Here is a 17,317-nt window from a genome sequence, read left to right as displayed (position 1 = left end):
AGCTGTGCTTCTTGAGTGAAGTAACAGTGTTTTTATCTCATAACATATCAGCGAATAATACTTTTTGATCTAACTTTTCAGCAAAGCTAAGGAACAGCCACGGAAATATCCATTCCTAAGTTCAAAAAAAAAGAAATATCCATTCTCTTCTTCGCCAAACCACCAGACGACCGGACGAGGTAGGGCCAAAGCTTGGGAGTTGGGACCTGACACAGCCACACAGGAATAGTAACAGCACTCACGATCGGCACCCTGCCATGATTAAAGGTACCAGTGTGCCTGCCTGCCTGATGCATTATTAACCGAATTGCCCGATCTCTAATGCACAATTTGTGTATACTTCTTCTATAGTAAGCACAATTTGTCCATTTTGACTATTCTCGCACCAAACCCAGGTCAAACCCAGGCGATTAGTTTCCAATCCCATTCGTAGCTCTCTGTCCTTCTCCTCCGGGCTGCGACGCTGCGCCGGTCGGCACGAGCGCGCGTCAGTCAGAGGTGTTCGACGAGTCGCTGCGCCCCGACCGGCCACCACGGCGCGTGCCGGGAGCCGCGCTGCGGCCGCGGCGGCGGCCATGGGCGCCACGGCCTTCGACTTCGAGTACAAGAGGTTCGTCAAGTACCATACCGTACTCTTGTGTCTTCTCCAACTGAAATCCATGCAGGAGGCAGGGCAGAAGCGCGCCCCGGGCGTGCGCGACATCGTCGTGCCGCGCGCCACGTGCTCCGCGCTCTAGCGTCGACGCAAAATGACTGTTTTTTCTTTCTTTCTTCTTTCTGTCTCCTCCTCTCCGTCCCCAATCTGCGCTGCCGCTTCTTCTTCTTCTTCTCCAATTCAATTCGTCTTCGTCGCCTCGCGCCTGGGCGGGCATCCCTCGGGCGCCGCGGCAGCAGCAGGGGGTGCGGTGCAGTCAACGCCAGCGCGCGTGGCTCCACCCGGTCTTGCCGCGATCCGTTGCAATCCTGATTCCCTTCCTCTCCAGAATTCCTCCTCCCATGTGCGTGGATCTCGGGGCCCGCGCGGGCTAGGGTTTATGGCTTTGGTCAATCCATGGCGTGCGGTGCCGAGGTCGCCCTGTCGCTTCTTCTTTAATGCGCGCTGATCCCCATGGACGCCGAGTCCCCACGGTAAATCCCACAAAAAGGCGGGTCTCCTTTGCCCATTTCGCCTGCCTCCTCTTCTCTCCTATCGTCTCTTGTTCCGCTCCTTGTTTTCGTATTGCCTGGGGGTGCTAATGCCGTTGTTGGGGTTCCCTCCGGGAGCTGTGGTTGATGGTCCTGAGGTTTGGCGCAGGGACGCTTATGGATTCGCGGTGCGGCCACAGCATGTGCAGCGTTTCCGCGAGTACGCCAAGATTTACAAGGTAGTAATTTACTTTGCCGTACTGGAAATGTTATGTTCATTGTCTGTTTATTGGAAAGTTTTTATTTGCTTTTGGAGGGTTGTTTGTTAGGAAGAGGAGGAGGAGAGGGCGCACAGATGGAGGGACTTCTTGGACAGGTTGGCTGAGTCAGCCAATGTGCCCGCCACACCCAGCGTTTCACCATATGCAGCTGCCAGGGATGGTGCCGCAGGAGCAGGACAGGCACGAGAGAATAACAACATCGGAATACATTGTGATGATGATGAACAAGAGGAGGGAGCTGAGAATGCAGAAGATAACAATAAATTGGAAAACCTGAAGGAAGCTGATACCAGTGGTGAATCACGAGAAGCAAATGGTAAGTCAGAAGATCTGAAAGATGTAACTGACAACTTGGATGAAGTGAAAGAGGAGACTAGTAGTAGCTCTACGGAAGCAATCAAAGCCTTAGAGGGCTTGATGGAAGCAAATGGGGACGTTGAAGAATTAAAAGATTTGAATGGAAGCTCAGAAGAATTGGAAGAAGATAGTAATGGCAACTTGGACAAGCTGGTAGAGCTCTTCTTGGATAAGGGGTTGTTGGATGAACTGAAGCCCATAAAAGTTGAGTCCCGGCGGCGGGTACGGGGAGCGCTTAGCATCATTGACAAAATGATGAGCTCTCGGGTAGTGAAGGGTGGTAATGGTGCAAATGATACTCATGGAAAGGATGGAGCACAGCTTGCTTCTATTGAAGAGGAAGGAAGGACTGCAGAAGTGAGTCATGACGGAGATCCAGCTGAGGTTGATGAGTCTTGTGTTGCAGAGAAGGTTGAACTTGGACAGGAAACACCTGATGATTCTACAGGTACTGCTTTGGAGGGAGGCAATGATGGGTCTTATTTTCCTTGGAGGGAGGAGCTTGAGAGCTTGGTTCGTGGAGGCGTGCCAATGGCTCTTAGAGGAGAGGTGCAACTGCAACCACTTCTGCAAATCGCTGCTGTCTGCTTAGTGTGTGAGATTTGATGCCTTTATGCTCACATATTGTTGACTTCCCTGCAGATATGGCAAGCATTTGTGGGTGTCGGTGCTCGGAGGATTACTGGGTACTACAACAAATTGCTTGATGACAGGACTGCGACATTGGATGAAAAGGACCTCGTGGACCCAGTGGTCAACGAACAGAGAAGTGCACCGAGAAAAGTTACACAACCTGAGAAGTGGAAAGGACAGATAGAGAAGGTTGTTTTCTGCAACAGTTTGAATTTAGAGGAAGCATACCATGGTTGACAAGCTCTAGTGTTTCTATATACTTGATTTATGTTTTTGTTACAGGATTTACCACGAACATTTCCAGGACACCCTGCATTAGATGAGGATGGGAGGAATGCTTTGAGGCGGTTATTAACCGCATATGCAAGGCATAATCCATCAGTTGGGTACTGCCAGGTAAATTGATGCCAATTGAAGGAATTTTGTTTTTTTTATCTAGCCTCTTCTTAGCTTAATTGTATAGAATGAGATAGATTGTAATCCTAATTGGTGCATGAAAACTATGAAAGGTCATGGTTCTCATGTTCAGTTGAGCATTTGAGCAAAATTGTAATGTATGGCCTTAAATGTTGAGAGATCCATTATAAGCTATGAGCCTATGATAAGCGATACATTTTCAATCATTAGTTCTGGACTTCGGTTGAGCAAAATATTTCTTACATCATATACCTATGGTAACTTCAGAAGGGATTTGACATAATGTAAAATCAGTGAAGTATATCTCAACATAAAGAATTTCATTGTAGCCATCTTTACCAGGTCAGAAAAACCACCACATGTACTATGAAGTTTATAGCTATATTTATCTTGCCTTCAACATGCCTCACACTTGAAGAGTTTAAACCGATTTCTGAAATAACCACTATCACCAAAGTTTATAGGTATATTTATCTTCACTTGTTTTCTCTTGCAGGCCATGAACTTTTTTGCTGGGCTATTTTTGCTTTTCATGCCTGAAGAAAATGCATTTTGGTATGTCTTCATTAAATGCACCTTGTATATGGAAAGAAAAAAAAAGACTCAATGGCCTTTTTTTAGTGCAAGACTGTATGGCTTCTCCATTTTCACTTGCTTTTGAATTTCAGGGCTTTAGTAGGGGTTATTGATGATTATTTTCATGGATACTACACTGAAGAAATGATTGAATCTCAGGTACTTTTGAATTTGTGGATCTTGATGCATGCACTCTTTTCCATGGAACATTTGAACTATGTTGCTGCTCAATACACAGGTTGACCAACTCGTCCTTGAGGAGGTTGTACGAGAAAGGTTCCCTAAATTGGGTATGTTTTCCAATTATATCACTATATTTGTCTTTGTGATGTTTAATTCTTTGTTAAAAAATCACACATATGTTTGTGTCACTATTGCTTAATATTTTGAAGGCACTGTATGTCAAAGTATCTACACTTAATGTTTCTTCCATTGAAGGTTCTTGTTATGGTTATTACTTGGCACTTACATCAATTGCAATTTTCTTCAGCCAAACATATGGATTTCTTGGGAGTTCAAGTGGGATGGGTGACTGGACCATGGTTTCTTTCAATTTTCATCAATATGCTTCCATGGGAAAGTGGTCAGGTTTTATACAGTGTCTTGGTTCTTTCATTATGATATGTGCTATTACAATATTTTTGCTGGTAGTTCACTGCTGTAAGATTGGTTAACCCTGTCGGTGTTTCGAACCACTGGCTAGTAACTTTGTATTTGCGCGTCTGGCCCGGATGGTGTGCTCGGAGGACACAAGGATTTATACTGGTTCGTGCGAAATGTCCCTACGTCCAGTCTGCTGCTGCTCGTGCTAGCGGCACTAGTTTGTAGTAGGGGTTACAAACGGGCGAGAGAGGTAGAAGGTCCCAAGTCTCTGGTGAAAAGATCGAACGGAGTTGAGTCTTGTTGAGCTCATTCCGCCGTGTGTTCGTGTCTCTCTTGGGGCGTCCTGCTTCCCCTTTTATAGGTGAAAGGGAAGGCGCAGGTTACTGAGAGACAAAGAGAGAGAAAAGGAGAAAAGCGAGGGAGAAGAAGGCCTCCAGGGTTGCGGCGTCCTTCATCTCCTTTATGCGGGTCCCGCCGGTCCTGTAGATGATGACGGGGATGGCTCCACGTCGCGGCCCTGTTCGTCACTGGCGCTATACGCAGGCGTCGTCAGCTGGTCGCGGCACTCCACTCCGTTCCAGCGGGCGGCGTGGTCAACAGGTACTCCTGTCAGAAGCCGTACGGGGATTAGGCAGCACAGCGCCGGCACGCCCGACACTGTTGGCGATGTGAGTCCCCAGATATGGTCCGTCGTGACCACGTGTCACGTCGAGATGTGCCCGCTTTCCTCCCAGTGTCAGAAGTTTGACCCTGGGGTCGTACTCTTAGACCCGTAGTGGTTGGAGGTGGTATGGATCCCCGTCGGGCGAGACGGAACCCGCGCCCGAGGGTTCTGGCGAGACGGAGCCCGCACCCTCGGGGTCGGGCGAGACGGAGCCTGCGCCCGAGGGGTCTTGCGAGACGGGGCCCGCGCCCTCGGGGTCGGGCGAGACGGGGCCCGCGCCCGAGGGGTCTGGCGAGACGGGGCCCGTGCCCAAGGAGTCGGGCGAGACGGAGCCCGCGCCCGAGGGGTCGGGTGAGATCAAAGTTCAGCTAGACGCTAGGCGGAATCTAGGCGCTGACCCATTGCCTAGCGCCTAGTCGGGAGTACTCGATCCTAGGCGCTCCTAGGCGTTTTGGCAATATAGCCATAAATTATATATATATTATGTATATAACTATATATATGTATATAACTACTATATATGAGTCACAGTAAGTATAAAAAGAGGGCCAGTAGACATATCTGATTCCTAGCTGGCTTACTCTTGCATGTTACTGGCAAGTACCAAACGCATCCCAAGTCAAAATCCCGCCTCCGGTACTGACAGGTGGCCCCGCCAGTCCAACTTGATCTAGGTACGTCATCCGCTGACACGTCAGCCAACACGCGCGCTGGCCCACAGTCAGCCACCTAGCTTCATCCCTCGTACTCGTGAGTCGTGACGCTTCCCATTCCCCCCTGCGACCCTGCCGGCCTGCCCCCACTCTCCCACTCCAGATCTCCTCGTCCAGCCCGACCTTCTCCACCCGCTCCCCGTCCCCCTCGCCGGCCGCGTCCCCCGCGCCACACCACCACCAGGAGCGCCGCAACTCTACTTCCTCCCCGAAGCCCCTGGTCCCCTTCCCGGCCTCCTCCTCTTCCGCCAACAGGCCCCGCTCCTCCTTCGGCGGCGCGGGGCTCCGCGGCTCCGCGGCGGCGACCTCGGCCTCTGGCCCGGCGTTCGCCCACAACGCGCTCCTCGCGGCGGCGCTGGTGCCCGCTGCGGCCTTCCTTCTCGACCTTGGCGGGCTCCCCGTCCTCGCCGTCCTCGCCATCGGCCTCGCGGCGGCATAGCGCCGCCTAGCGCCGCGATGCGCGACTATGCCCCTAGTCGCGGCGACGGGCTTCGCCCAGTGACTAGGCGCGCGTAGTCGCCGAGTAGTCGCCGCCTAGCCGAACTTTGGGTGAGATGGAGCCTGCGCCCGAGGGGTCGGGCGAGACCTTAAATACGTCTTGGACCATCTGGGCGAATTAACGTTCGTGGCCGTTAACTTCCTTCCTCCGGGTATCCCTAATATCGTTACCCGACAAACCCCCTTCTGGTGGTTGACTAACATTTAAATCTCACTATCAACATATGGAAAATCTTCTTATGTCTTTGTAGGTTACATATTCTTTTACCATATGTGTGCTATTGATATCTAAGTAAGACTTTACCTCTCTTGTAGTACTTCGCGTTTGGGATGTCATCCTTTTTGAAGGAAATCGTACAATGTTGTTCAGGACAACGCTTGCTTTGCTGGATTTATATGGTATTAGTTATCCCTTCTTAGCCTGTTTATTAACATCCGGAAAATGTTAAATTTTCTTTTATTTGTTCTTTTTTTTTACCAATTTTGATGTGCAACCAACATTGTTGTGTTGTCTTCGTACATTAATTTGCAGGGCCTGCACTGGTGACCACAAAAGATGCCGGAGATGCAATTACACTACTGCAGTCTCTTGCTGGATCTACTTTTGACAGCAGCCAGCTTGTATTGACAGCTTGTATGGGCTTCCAATCAGTTAGAGAAATGGGATTGAAAGAGTTAAGGAAAAAGCACAGGCCTGAAATTTTAACTGCAATGGAGGAAAGATCGAAAGACCGTGGCTCCTGGAAAGATAAGAAGGGGTTAGCAACCAAACTTTATAGCTTTAAACATGATCCTTCATTCATGTGCTCACCAGTTAAGTCCAAGGAAGGGCTAGATGGTTCAAAGGTGAATGGAGAGACTGGGCCAGCAAATCTTGAGACCTATCTTAGTACTAGTTCTATACTGGATAATGATTTGGATCAGGGTGTTGATCTTCAAGATCAGGTAACTCCTCCTGTGATAGTATTTATCTTTTGGATATGCTATTTCATTTCTGTGAACAATATGAAAAGTATCATATTTTTTCTTTGTGTTCAAATGTATTATTTAAACTCCTGGTTAAAAATCTGCTGATTCCTAATGGTTCCATGTCAATATCTCAATCATTTATTTTGTAACTGAATGGTTCTGTTCATAATGTTCATATTTCTAGCTTAGAGTTATATCTTGACATATCTTTACAACCCAAGTATTTGAAGACTACTTTCTTATGCATATGTGGTGAATTTTACATGTGCAATGCTGCAATGTTCATACAGGTGTCATGGCTAAAGATTGAACTATGCAAGCTGCTCGAGGAGAAAAGATCAGCTGATCTCAGGTTTGGGTTATATTTTTTCTTGAATACACAGGAGTTTCATTAAAGAAGAAAAGGAACCAATTACAAACCCCACACCACATCACCCCACTGGACATAATTAGCGTGCCAGTAAAACAAAGGACAACGACCCAACCTAGAGAAAACACCACAAAAACTATACAAAAAGTCGGGACTGGCTCAAAGAGATGCTTTGCACCAGCCGCACACCACATTGTTGTGTTTTCCCTGATGTCTCTCCCCGACAACCCTCACAACTAGGTTTGCATTAGGGGCACCGAGTTCAAGATGCAATCTTGCAATGTTTCCAAATTTCCCAAGTGGCAAGAATGATCTAAGTGTTCAAATCTTTCCTGAATTGTTTGTCAACCTGTTTGAGGGATCCACTCCATCATCCTGATCTGCCAACGTCAGGAATTGGAGCCAAGAAAGGAAACCCGCACACTGGAGGGTGACACCACCAGAGGAAATGGGAAGGTGCTGCATATTTTTTTCCTCCTAATCACAAAGAGGGGAGCGAGGTGCGGTGCGGGAGATCTCACTTAGGAAGTCTATCAGCCGTACAACAATGGTTCAGAAGAGCCAGCCACAAGAAAAATTTGCAGCGCAATGGAACCCAAGATTTCCAAATCCTTTTCCAAAGGGCAAAACGAATAGTGCCCACAAAAAAAAATGGTTTTGTTGGCGGATTTCCAGGTGTATGTACCTGAGCTGGTCAACTTCCATGTATGCTGGTCCTGCACATCGGGGTGCAGAACTATTTCTTCCGCTCCAACTTCCATGACCCTGACCGTTAGAGCACCTTTGATGTCTGTCACCCAACGCCTATTTTCTAGTCCCTGAGCAACAGTTCTTTGATTGATCGCTCGCTTGGGAACTAGGGCAGTTAAGTGGGAAGCCAACTCAGCAATGTACGGCCATGTAACCTATGATCATACTATAATAGTGTCTGTACCATTAGTCCATTACTGACCAAGGTTAGAGTGGCCATAGAGAACAGAGCACAGACATTGGAATGAACATGCACCTGGAGTCAATACCAGGGCCTACTTGGGTCTAGCAACTTATGCACAATATAAGTATTCAGCATTTCAGCTCTAGATACAATAACATAAACAATTGTACTTGGTTGAGCAGATTTAACATATCAACAATTACACTTGTCGGACCAAAATGCCCCTACCCTAGGGCTAGATTCCAAGCATATTCCCTGCATACTTGGGGCTTTTTGGTCCTTTCAGTACATGCTTACACCGGAATCCGATTCGGATTTGACTTAGACAAGTGGCACCTTCCTCCATTTCGTGTGTTTCTCCGGAATGTTGCACCTTCACGAGTGCAGTGGGGTTCGGGCGTCCGCTCCTCTTTCCCATTGTGTTGCCATTTCGAACTGCCCAAGGGTTTCATGTTTTCCTTCCGGGATCTGCTGACGGCGCACCCAGGATGCCTCCTTCAGGGCTCCTCTGAAGATGACTTTGCGCTTCCGCCAAGGCATCATTTCAGAAACCTCCTCGGATGAAGTTTGGGAGCAACCTTCAGGGTTTCTGCCAGAACAAATACGTTCGGTCCTGGGGGCTATCATTCTTGCCCCCCCCCCCCCCCCCCCCCCCCCCCCCCCAGTAGTTTTGTAGCCTAGAGATAGTCTACCTTTGGTCGCCTCTATGTTTCCACAGGCGCGTATGTAATTTTGACAAGTCGGAATGGTGTGGTGTGTGTTGTAAGGGGTCTCTTTCCCCCCTTTTTTCTTCTTAATATAATGAAGCGCAGTTCTCCTGCGTTTTCGAGAAAAAAAGGTTAAAAACATGCGAACAGAGGGGGGACCCCACACGGGGGAAATGGTCCCCCAACACTTCACATATGGAGGCACCCCCTCTTTTTATAACCTAAAGGGCTGCTGCTGTCACAGAGTCACAGTGCATGCTACTACAGTGCAACTGGCAACAGCTAAGTCTATTACTACTATTGAAATGGAGGCTGTTCCATGAATCTGGACAGTGATTGTCCTCATCATCTAGTTAAAACTATTCGCAAGTTGAAATTGCGACTTAATTTGTGCTAATATTTCTTTATATTTTCAAGGGGTGAGGAATTGGAAACTGCTTTGATGGAGATGGTCGAGCATGACAACAGACGTATGTTGAGTGCTAAGGTATGATGCTAACTGGAATCACCTTTTTCTGGTACCTCTCAGCATATGGTTTCAAGAAAGTTGAATCTCCCAATAGGCCAGTACTATTATATATGCTTCTGAGTTCTTTCTTAACTAACTAGTACTTCAAGAATATCTATATACTACTTTAGTCAATGAATTACCCCTTTGCCTATTTATTTTCTTCATGAACCATTGACCTGGAAAAGATTCACAGGTTGAGAAGCTGGAAGCAGAGGTATATGAACTGCGAAAAGCTTTTTCAGACAAGCAAGAGCAAGAGCAAGTAATGCTTCAGGTGTTGTCTTACTGCATACATTCTGTGGCTATAATCTTTGGGTCTTAAGGATCATATTACCTGGTCCTCCAAAGTCCATTATACATCTGATTGTCTAAAAATATCCACACATTAACTTACCTCTACAGATCTTGTTAAGAATGGAGCAAGAACAGAAAGTGGCAGAAGATGCCCGCATAGCCGCTGAGCGAGATGTTGCTGAACAAAAACATGCTGCTCACTTGCTCCAGGTTAATTCTTGGAAAAACTTCTGCAAGCAGTTTTTTGAAAGTGCTACTTTCTTGGTGACATGCACAGTTTCTTGTGCCTAAGAAGGCAGATGCCTATTTTTTCGTACCTTCTATATGCAGGAGAAGTATGAAGCAGCAATGGCAGCACTTTCACAAATGGAGAAAAGAGCTGTAATGGCAGAAACAATGCTGGAAGCTACAAAGCAATACCAGGCTGGGCAGGTTAAAGCCAACCAATCTTTCACTTCAAGGTATGTTTGTTTTGGCTACATTTAACTTCCACTTTCCAAGCATCTAGATCACTTACGAGCTATTATTGGAAGTCTATAACTTCACACTCGGCATGACTACTTTTCATGTGTCCCGCTAACTATTGCTTGAGTTGGTTTCTTTTCCTCTCCAATTTTTTTTTCATGTGTCCCTCTAACATTTGATTGATATTTTTACTGTTAATTTAAGAAGCTTAAACTCTAACTTCATACTACAATACTTCATTTACTTGGAATCTTCTGTAGTTCACCTCGTGCGGACCATGTTCTTGGGAAGATAAATCAAGAACCAAACCAAGATGCACCTAACAGGAGAATTGGCCTGCTTTCTAGGGGACTTGGATGGCTTGACAAGAGCAAGGTATGCCAATAAAATCAAAATTTTACCAAAAATAACTCTCTGAGTTCATGACCTTTGGTACCAGGCCCTACATGTCATTATCAGAGCCCTTGTTTCTTACTAGCTTTATTTTTTACTTCTATGTTGTTTTGTTATTCCTAAAATATTTGATGTGCTTGGACATAATAAGTGATGTGTCCCTGCTCAACCAAGAGTCTCTTTTTATAGAATATTTGAAAAAGGTAACTCGAAGGAACGCTGATCATCTTTATACCACGTTTGCATGGACAGCATATAAAAAAATGAATGGTCTCATTGATCTAGAAAGATTTTACAAAGTTGAGGTGCAGTGGGTTCACTATATTTGAATTGCTTTTAGCAGGGAAGGCAGAATTCCACTGAAACATCTGGAGGCTAAACTCGTCTAGAGACCAGGATGAAGTCATAGCTCCCAACAAGATCTGGATTGTTCATTAATGCTTGGATTGCCTGATCACCATAAGAACGTGTTGAAATCAGCAGCGATGTTTTCTCGTGAAGATTCAGCTGGTATTTTCCATGAAGTTTTGCAGGAAGTGTATCTTGTATCATATTGAGTTCAGTTGTCAGATAAAGTTTTGTTGGTAGGTCAGAAAGGCTGCTGCAAGTCATCGGTGTAAATTTTCTTTTATTAATTTCTTTAAGATTGTCAATAGTTAGTGTTCCAAGTAGGAGAAAGAGAAGAACACAACTTCCTATACACATGAAAAGAAGACAAACTTGTGTTAGATTAGTTACAGTATCATGGAGTTGTTCTGGAGAAGAGCATGCTTTATCTCTCTTCAGAAATGTCAAAACCACAGAAGAGATGATCTCTCTGTATTTTTGTTCTTTTATTAATACGTGTGGCTCTGACATTCTTGACACTTGACAGCTGACATGTTTGATGTACGAAAATTATTGTCAAAATGGTCTGATAGCGAATCCAACAGCGGAAACTCCACTATAGCGAGGCATTTTGGAAAGCTAATTATCTTCAGTTCCTCACAAGATTATTGAAAAATGAGTTTGGTAAAAGCATGCCGTGTTCCCTCTCAACTTGTGCAGCGTCATGCGGCATGCCCGTAAACACCTTGTTTCTGTCAACACAATACGACGAATGTCTTGCAACTTTGGTGAAGTAGATGAACTGCGCAACATAGACTGAAGTGAAAGATCAGTTGGAGTGTTGGACAATCACACTGGACATGGCAGAGGCAGTGTCAATGGGAACTAGGTACAGTGCCACGTTCCTCCACCTGTTTCAGGAATGCGGGAACAATCCCAGTCTGTGCAGTGAAAAAAAACTGTCTCAAAGAGCGTTCCTCGATCCCTGTTCCACGACCCAATCATCCTAGAACTTTGTGACTAAGTTAATTAAACACTCGACACCTGAGATCAGGGATAACTTCCTTGGACACAATGTAAATCAAACCCTTTTAGGAGCAGCATCAACAGCAAAAGTAAGAGAAACAAGCCATCGTCATCAATACAACATGCAAACAGAGCGTCTGATACGACTAAGCCACAACAAACACAACAGTTTACAACGATTGTCTACAAACTATAAGGGGAAAAAATCTTCATCATGACCATGTACTTCCCCGCAATTCAACCGTATCATTTGAACAGGCATTGCAACTTTTTTGCTCCCAGACAGGCAGTAACTGACCATCACCACAAAATGCAGCAACTGAAGAACACCATTGTTTTGCTATGCACTGGATTCTTCAGTTTCCTTCTCCCTGATCGTCGCCCTGGTGGTCCCGATCAGAGCTAGTTCTTGTTGGTGTGCTGCGTCCAGGGTTCCGATCAGAGCTATAGTTCTTGTTGGTGTGCTGCGTCCGCCACGGTCCAACCGCCTTCTGTTTCTGACTTCTGACATCACAGTGAGAGAGGCGACATCTCGCATGCTTGGGCTCATATTGGGTGATTCACTGATACAGCGTGAAACAACAAAAAAGGCATGCTCCAAACAAGGCTGGGAGCACTGAACCCGTAGTGCCGGATCTACCAGAATGTCCAGTTCCCGTCTGCAGAGAAAGTTGAGAGCCTGAAACCATACAGTAAAAGAAAGGTCATGGCATGTAATCGCAAAAGGATAATGCATACATCTGTTGAATGGCATGTAAAACCTGAACCTTTGTTTTAAGTAGTAATTTTGCTATATCGTACCTGGACGAAAAAACTTCCCTCTTATACCAGAATTTTTTTTGGCATGTTATAAAAATATTCGGATGTTTTAGAATAGTTCAGCACCTAGAATCCTAAATTAAAGGTGTGGTAAGAATTTAATCAGGTGAAATATTCCTTACCGATGTCTGAATTTGTAGTCATACCAATTCTATCTAGAAATCACACCAAAATAATCACCATCTTGTGCAAGTCAAGTGTAAATCCAACATAAACTGACAGAAACTAAAACTGGAGTGAGGGGGAGAAGATTTTCAGGGTGAATCTTTGTTTTATTCCCTTCCAGCTTCCATGCACGATATTTAGGAAGAAGAAAGGGAAAGAAAAGAAAAAAGCAAAATAAAAGGTGCGAAAAGAAAACTTTGACCCAAGTTTATTCAGGTGTGGAAGAGAAGACCCTCTCCTGATCCTCGTCCTGGTTTTTATTTTTTATTTTAATCTAGAAGAAATACACATCCAAATTCTCCTACGAGGACTAAAACTTGGTTAAGGCATACAACTATGCCCACGACTAACTCAGCTAGACTTAAGTTTCTTGCCTCTACAACGATGACATGAAGGTGATATAGAAGAAGCACATAACAGGTTTGATATATTTTTTTAATGAAAAGAACAAGTTTGATATGATCAAATGGTTAAGAAACAAAATGAATAAAGACCATTTTTGGGCATCGAAGGAGGAAGAGCATGAGCTCACAGCTTATGAGCCTTTTAAATGAAGAGACTGAGATATTAAATAGGACGACATACTTTCCTCATGAGCATATTGGCAATTATACTAGCATTGAGGAGAAGCAAGTAAAGAATTTTTTTTTTTTTAAACAGAAAGCTTACCCATGCGACAAGGTTTCGCTCTGATTCAGGGAGTCTTTCGTCTCTAGCCATTCTTCCGGTGAGAACCTCCAACATAACTACACCAAAGCTGTAAATATCTGTCTTTACTGTCAATTTACCAGTCATCAAGTACTCTGGCGCACAATAACCAGGTGTACCCGTAACTCTTGTTGAAACATGGGTATTGTCACCAGTTGGACCTAGCTTCGCCAAGCCGAAGTCAGACAGCTTCGGGTGGTACCCCGCTCCGAGCAAAATGTTTGCACATTTCACATCACGATTGATGACAGGAGGGGTGAGATTGTAATGCAAATGCTCAAGACCTTTAGCAGCACCAAGGAGTATCTTAATTCTTGTACTCCAGTCAAGAGGCTGCTGACCAGGGGGGAGATCTGGACAAAGCAAGGACCAACTCTGATTACACTAAATTCTTCTAATATATAGCCGAAAGAGAACGATATATATATGTTAGGTTCGCAACATACCATGGATGTGACTGTTCAGAGAACCCAAAGGCATATACTCATAAACTAAAATCCTCTGACCATGACTAGTGCAATATCCAACGAGCTTTACAAGATTTGGGTGGTGCACATTGCTCAAGATCAGAACTTCAGTGACGAATTCCCTATGCCCTTGTTGTCCCTGAAGATCAAGCCTCTTTATAGCCACCTCCTGTCCAGGCACCTTTCGAGAATTAGAATATCATAGAAGAAATGAAAGCCAACAAATATATCTTACCCATCCTTTTTTCATGATAAATTAACGATACCATTCATCAGCATTCAGATACATAAAGAAAGAAAGTACACATATCCTTTCTTGTAGGTGCTACTCTGACCATACTTAAGATCACTTCAGTTCATTCGACTAGCGCACTAGTAATAACTATCATCGATTGACCATATACATTGATCAACATTCAGCTATAAAAAAAAACCACAGCAATCTTTTCTTGCACGCACAGTCACCATTTCAGTCTTCAGTTATACTCATCAAGATCAATCTAGTCTTTTTGAGCAACGAAATAGCAACAAAGAAGTATATGATTTTAGCACACAAACATATCTTCAACCATCATTGAGCAGAGGCATGTGAACCAACCTGATTGGTGCTATCAAGAAAGCCCTTGTACACTTGGCCGAACCCACCCTGTCCCAGGAAACGGTCTACTTCGAAGCCATGTGTCGCTGCACAGACCTCATCATAGGTGAAACTCCTGAGACGAATGTGCCTCTCTGGACGTTGATCTGTGATGAAGTCATTATGAGGGGTCTCCACCATGACCACTGATTCTGCCATCTCTGTACAAACAAAACAAAAATGGATGAAGCATCAGACACACAAATAATGCAAATGTTGCCAACTATAAGGGGAGACCACGCTAATAGTAATCAATTATATCAGTGTTTAGAAAAAAGCCCTCACATTCTTCAAAAGGTTCTAGAAAGTACAAAATTAATCAGGGAAAAAAGAATATGCACTTTTTGATTTTATGATTATCTAACGTTCTAGAATAAACAAGCTAAGAGGACCTAAAAATTATTTAATCAGAAAAAAGAAAAAGAACATGTACAATTGGATTTATGATGACCTAGCGGTCTAGAGTAAACAAAAGAAATCATATCAAATGTACTAGATAAAATTGGTAAGAAAAAAAATTGTAAGTCTAATGGGGCTACCAAAATTATTGGATGTAAATACACAGGTAGATGAAATCAAAACTTCTACAAACTGCAACCCGACCAGTAACAACACGGCAATTGTACGACAACAAAGGACAAAATCCGGCAACATCAGCTCAGGCACAAATTGAGAGAAAAAATTGTATTAATGAACAATGAGCAATTAATATTAAGTGGGGGCACAAATTAACGTATGGGCAGCAAACTGATGACTAACTTCAAAAAAAAAATCAAACTTTTCAACAGCATCTCCAGCAGCATCAGGTCGACACTAGAAGTTGAGTGGAAAAAGGATACATCAGACGATGAGAAATTCATTTGAAGTTTTTCTAGTGCATTGCTATTTGATGATGCCATCGAGGATAAAACTGTGTTTTCACGGTTTGGGTTATTGATGCAACACGAACAATAACTAAATAAGTCATGGCCACGCTAAGAGATTTTGTTTCTTTAAATAGCCAAGGGAAATTAGACATGTAAAATGCAAAGTACAAAAGATACATTATTTTTTGTATTAATTACCGTTTTTAAAAAGAAAGGCAATACCTGAACGTATATAAGTGTTCAATTGGATGTAACTAGAACTTTTATCCAAATTATTAAATGGTAGAAAAGCTCGACCAACTAACAAGGGTGCAGCGCGGCGTCCGGGTGCCTCGACTTCTAGCTCATCGTCCGGGTGCGGCGCCTGGTCCTCGCCGTCGCCGAGGGGATGCTGATCCTCCCCCCGCGTTGCGAGGCCGGAACCGCAACCGCCCGCGAACGAGCCGGACAGCCGTCCACGACCTCGACCTCCAGCAGCTCCAGCACCGTCCCTCAACGGGCGCTTTGGTGGCCTGGCCATGTCTACTCCAGAGGAGGAAGACGCGGCGTCAGGCACCAACCTGCACGCAAAGAAGAAGAAGAGTGAGAGATGACACTTGAGAGACAGAGATCAGAGAGAGACAGAGCAGAGAAGAGCAGATCTAGGGTTAGAGAAAGTGACGAACCTGCTTTCCCGAAGCCCGGTGCCAGAGAAGAAGAAGAGTGAGAGATGACACTTGAGAGACAGAGCAGAGAAGAGTAGATCTAGGGTTAGGGAAAGTGACGAACCTGCTTTCCTAGAGCCCGGTGTCGGAGATGAAGAAGCCAGCGAGCCAGCCAGAGGATGAGACAGACACCATCACACCGATTAGAATCGACGGCGAGGTGGGGGAGGAGGGAGTGACATGAACACGAACTCACATGGTTCACCGATTCCGAGCGAGAGCGAGAGCCGAGAGGAAACAGGAGAGGAAAAGGAGGGAGGAGACGGGGTTAGCGAACTCAGTGCGAGGTGGAGGAGCGCCGGTGAGGTCACCGGTGCCAGAGAGGACGGACGACGATGGTCAATGGAGAGCGGTGGCGGCTGTGGATCACGAATGCGAGAGCGAGGCAGCGAGCGAGAGCCGAGAGCAGACGGCTCGGCGGGGGAGGAATGGGGATTAGGGTTAGGGATGGAGAGGGAGGCAGCGCCGCGGCGGGCAGCGGCTTATATATGCGGCGGCCGACGGGGTGGGCTGGCTTTCGTGGGCTGCCTTGCTGGGCCAAATGAAGCTGTTGGGGCACCGGGCCACCACCGGGCCGCCTCTTTGCACCGGGTCGTGCCCGTGCCGTGCCACGGGCCGGGGTGGCGGCTCAGGCACGGCCTGGTGCCTCGGGCCGTGCCGGCCCGGGCCCATGGGCTGCATGGCCAAATATACCTGTCCCTGAAAAAATTCAGCTCCAACCTTTTTTTGTCCTCCATATCACTGTCGTTAGTTTGGGCTCTAACCCCGTTAAACTACAGGTGTAAAAAGTAAAAAATACTCTTAAGTTAAAATATGTCATTAATTTTTTTTGAGTGTCTTAACGACTTCAAATGAAAAAACTCAAAACTAGAAAGTTATAAATCTCGTCGAGATCTTTAATTTTTATATAATATTATCTTTATTTAATTCCGTAAAAAAATATGATTTGATATGATTAATATATCTTAGAAAATTCATTTTTTTGCGAAATTAAATGAAGATAATTTTTATATGAAAATTATAGATCTCGACGAGATCTATAACTTTCTAGTTTTGAGTTTTTTGATTTGAAGTCGCTAGGATGCTCA

The 17,317-nt window shown here is 45.2% G+C and overlaps 2 protein-coding genes across 6 annotated transcripts; one reads left to right on the top strand and one right to left on the bottom strand.

Annotated features, from left to right (window-relative positions):
* Positions 1-378: 378 nt before the first annotated feature.
* LOC136547165 (uncharacterized) lies at positions 379-11,383 on the top strand. Of its 5 annotated transcripts, XM_066539161.1 has the most exons (19): positions 379-610; positions 984-1,128; positions 1,295-1,364; positions 1,455-2,312; positions 2,406-2,585; positions 2,679-2,792; positions 3,310-3,368; positions 3,482-3,548; positions 3,628-3,679; positions 3,880-3,972; positions 6,183-6,266; positions 6,400-6,812; positions 7,127-7,188; positions 9,265-9,334; positions 9,552-9,632; positions 9,761-9,862; positions 9,983-10,113; positions 10,378-10,492; positions 10,851-11,383. In XM_066539161.1, exons 2-19 carry the CDS (start codon positions 1,109-1,111, stop codon positions 10,887-10,889), a joined length of 2,610 nt encoding a protein of 869 aa, XP_066395258.1. In that variant the 5' UTR covers positions 379-610; positions 984-1,108; the 3' UTR covers positions 10,890-11,383. The 5 variants fall into 5 exon arrangements, with proteins under 5 accessions (XP_066395258.1, XP_066395245.1, XP_066395235.1 ...); XM_066539148.1 differs by lacking the exon at positions 984-1,128 and having other exon boundaries at positions 9,552-9,620; XM_066539138.1 differs by lacking the exon at positions 984-1,128.
* A 579-nt stretch (positions 11,384-11,962) lies between these two features.
* LOC136466773 (probable serine/threonine-protein kinase PBL7) lies at positions 11,963-16,045 on the bottom strand. The gene is made up of 5 exons (XM_066465275.1): positions 15,748-16,045; positions 14,621-14,820; positions 14,002-14,191; positions 13,517-13,908; positions 11,963-12,542 (listed from the first exon to the last, which is right to left on the bottom strand). The coding sequence occupies exons 1-5, from the start codon at positions 16,043-16,045 to the stop codon at positions 12,204-12,206; spliced, it is 1,419 nt and encodes a 472-aa protein (XP_066321372.1). The 3' UTR covers positions 11,963-12,203.
* Between the last annotated feature and the right edge of the window lie 1,272 nt (positions 16,046-17,317).

Source organism: Miscanthus floridulus, chromosome 1 (genome assembly GCF_019320115.1).
Source record: "Miscanthus floridulus cultivar M001 chromosome 1, ASM1932011v1, whole genome shotgun sequence".
Taxonomy (NCBI): domain Eukaryota; kingdom Viridiplantae; phylum Streptophyta; class Magnoliopsida; order Poales; family Poaceae; genus Miscanthus; species Miscanthus floridulus.
Note: the sequence above shows the minus strand (reverse complement) of the source record. Positions and strands in the feature narration are given on the sequence as shown.

Coding starts and splice junctions, on each gene's coding strand:
- LOC136466773 (XM_066465275.1), bottom strand. CDS start 16,045: ATGGCCAGGCCACCAAAGCGCCCGTTGAGGGACGGTGCTGGAGCTGCT. Junction 14,192..14,620: donor TTCTTGATAGCACCAATCAG/GTTGGTTCACAT, acceptor GTGCCTGGACAG/GAGGTGGCTATAAAGAGGCT. Junction 13,909..14,001: donor TCTGAACAGTCACATCCATG/GTATGTTGCGAA, acceptor TGCTTTGTCCAG/ATCTCCCCCCTGGTCAGCAG.
- LOC136547165 (XM_066539138.1), top strand. CDS start 576: ATGGGCGCCACGGCCTTCGACTTCGAGTACAAGAG. Junction 2,586..2,678: donor GGAAAGGACAGATAGAGAAG/GTTGTTTTCTGC, acceptor TTTTTGTTACAG/GATTTACCACGAACATTTCC. Junction 10,493..10,850: donor GATGGCTTGACAAGAGCAAG/GTATGCCAATAA, acceptor AATTGCTTTTAG/CAGGGAAGGCAGAATTCCAC.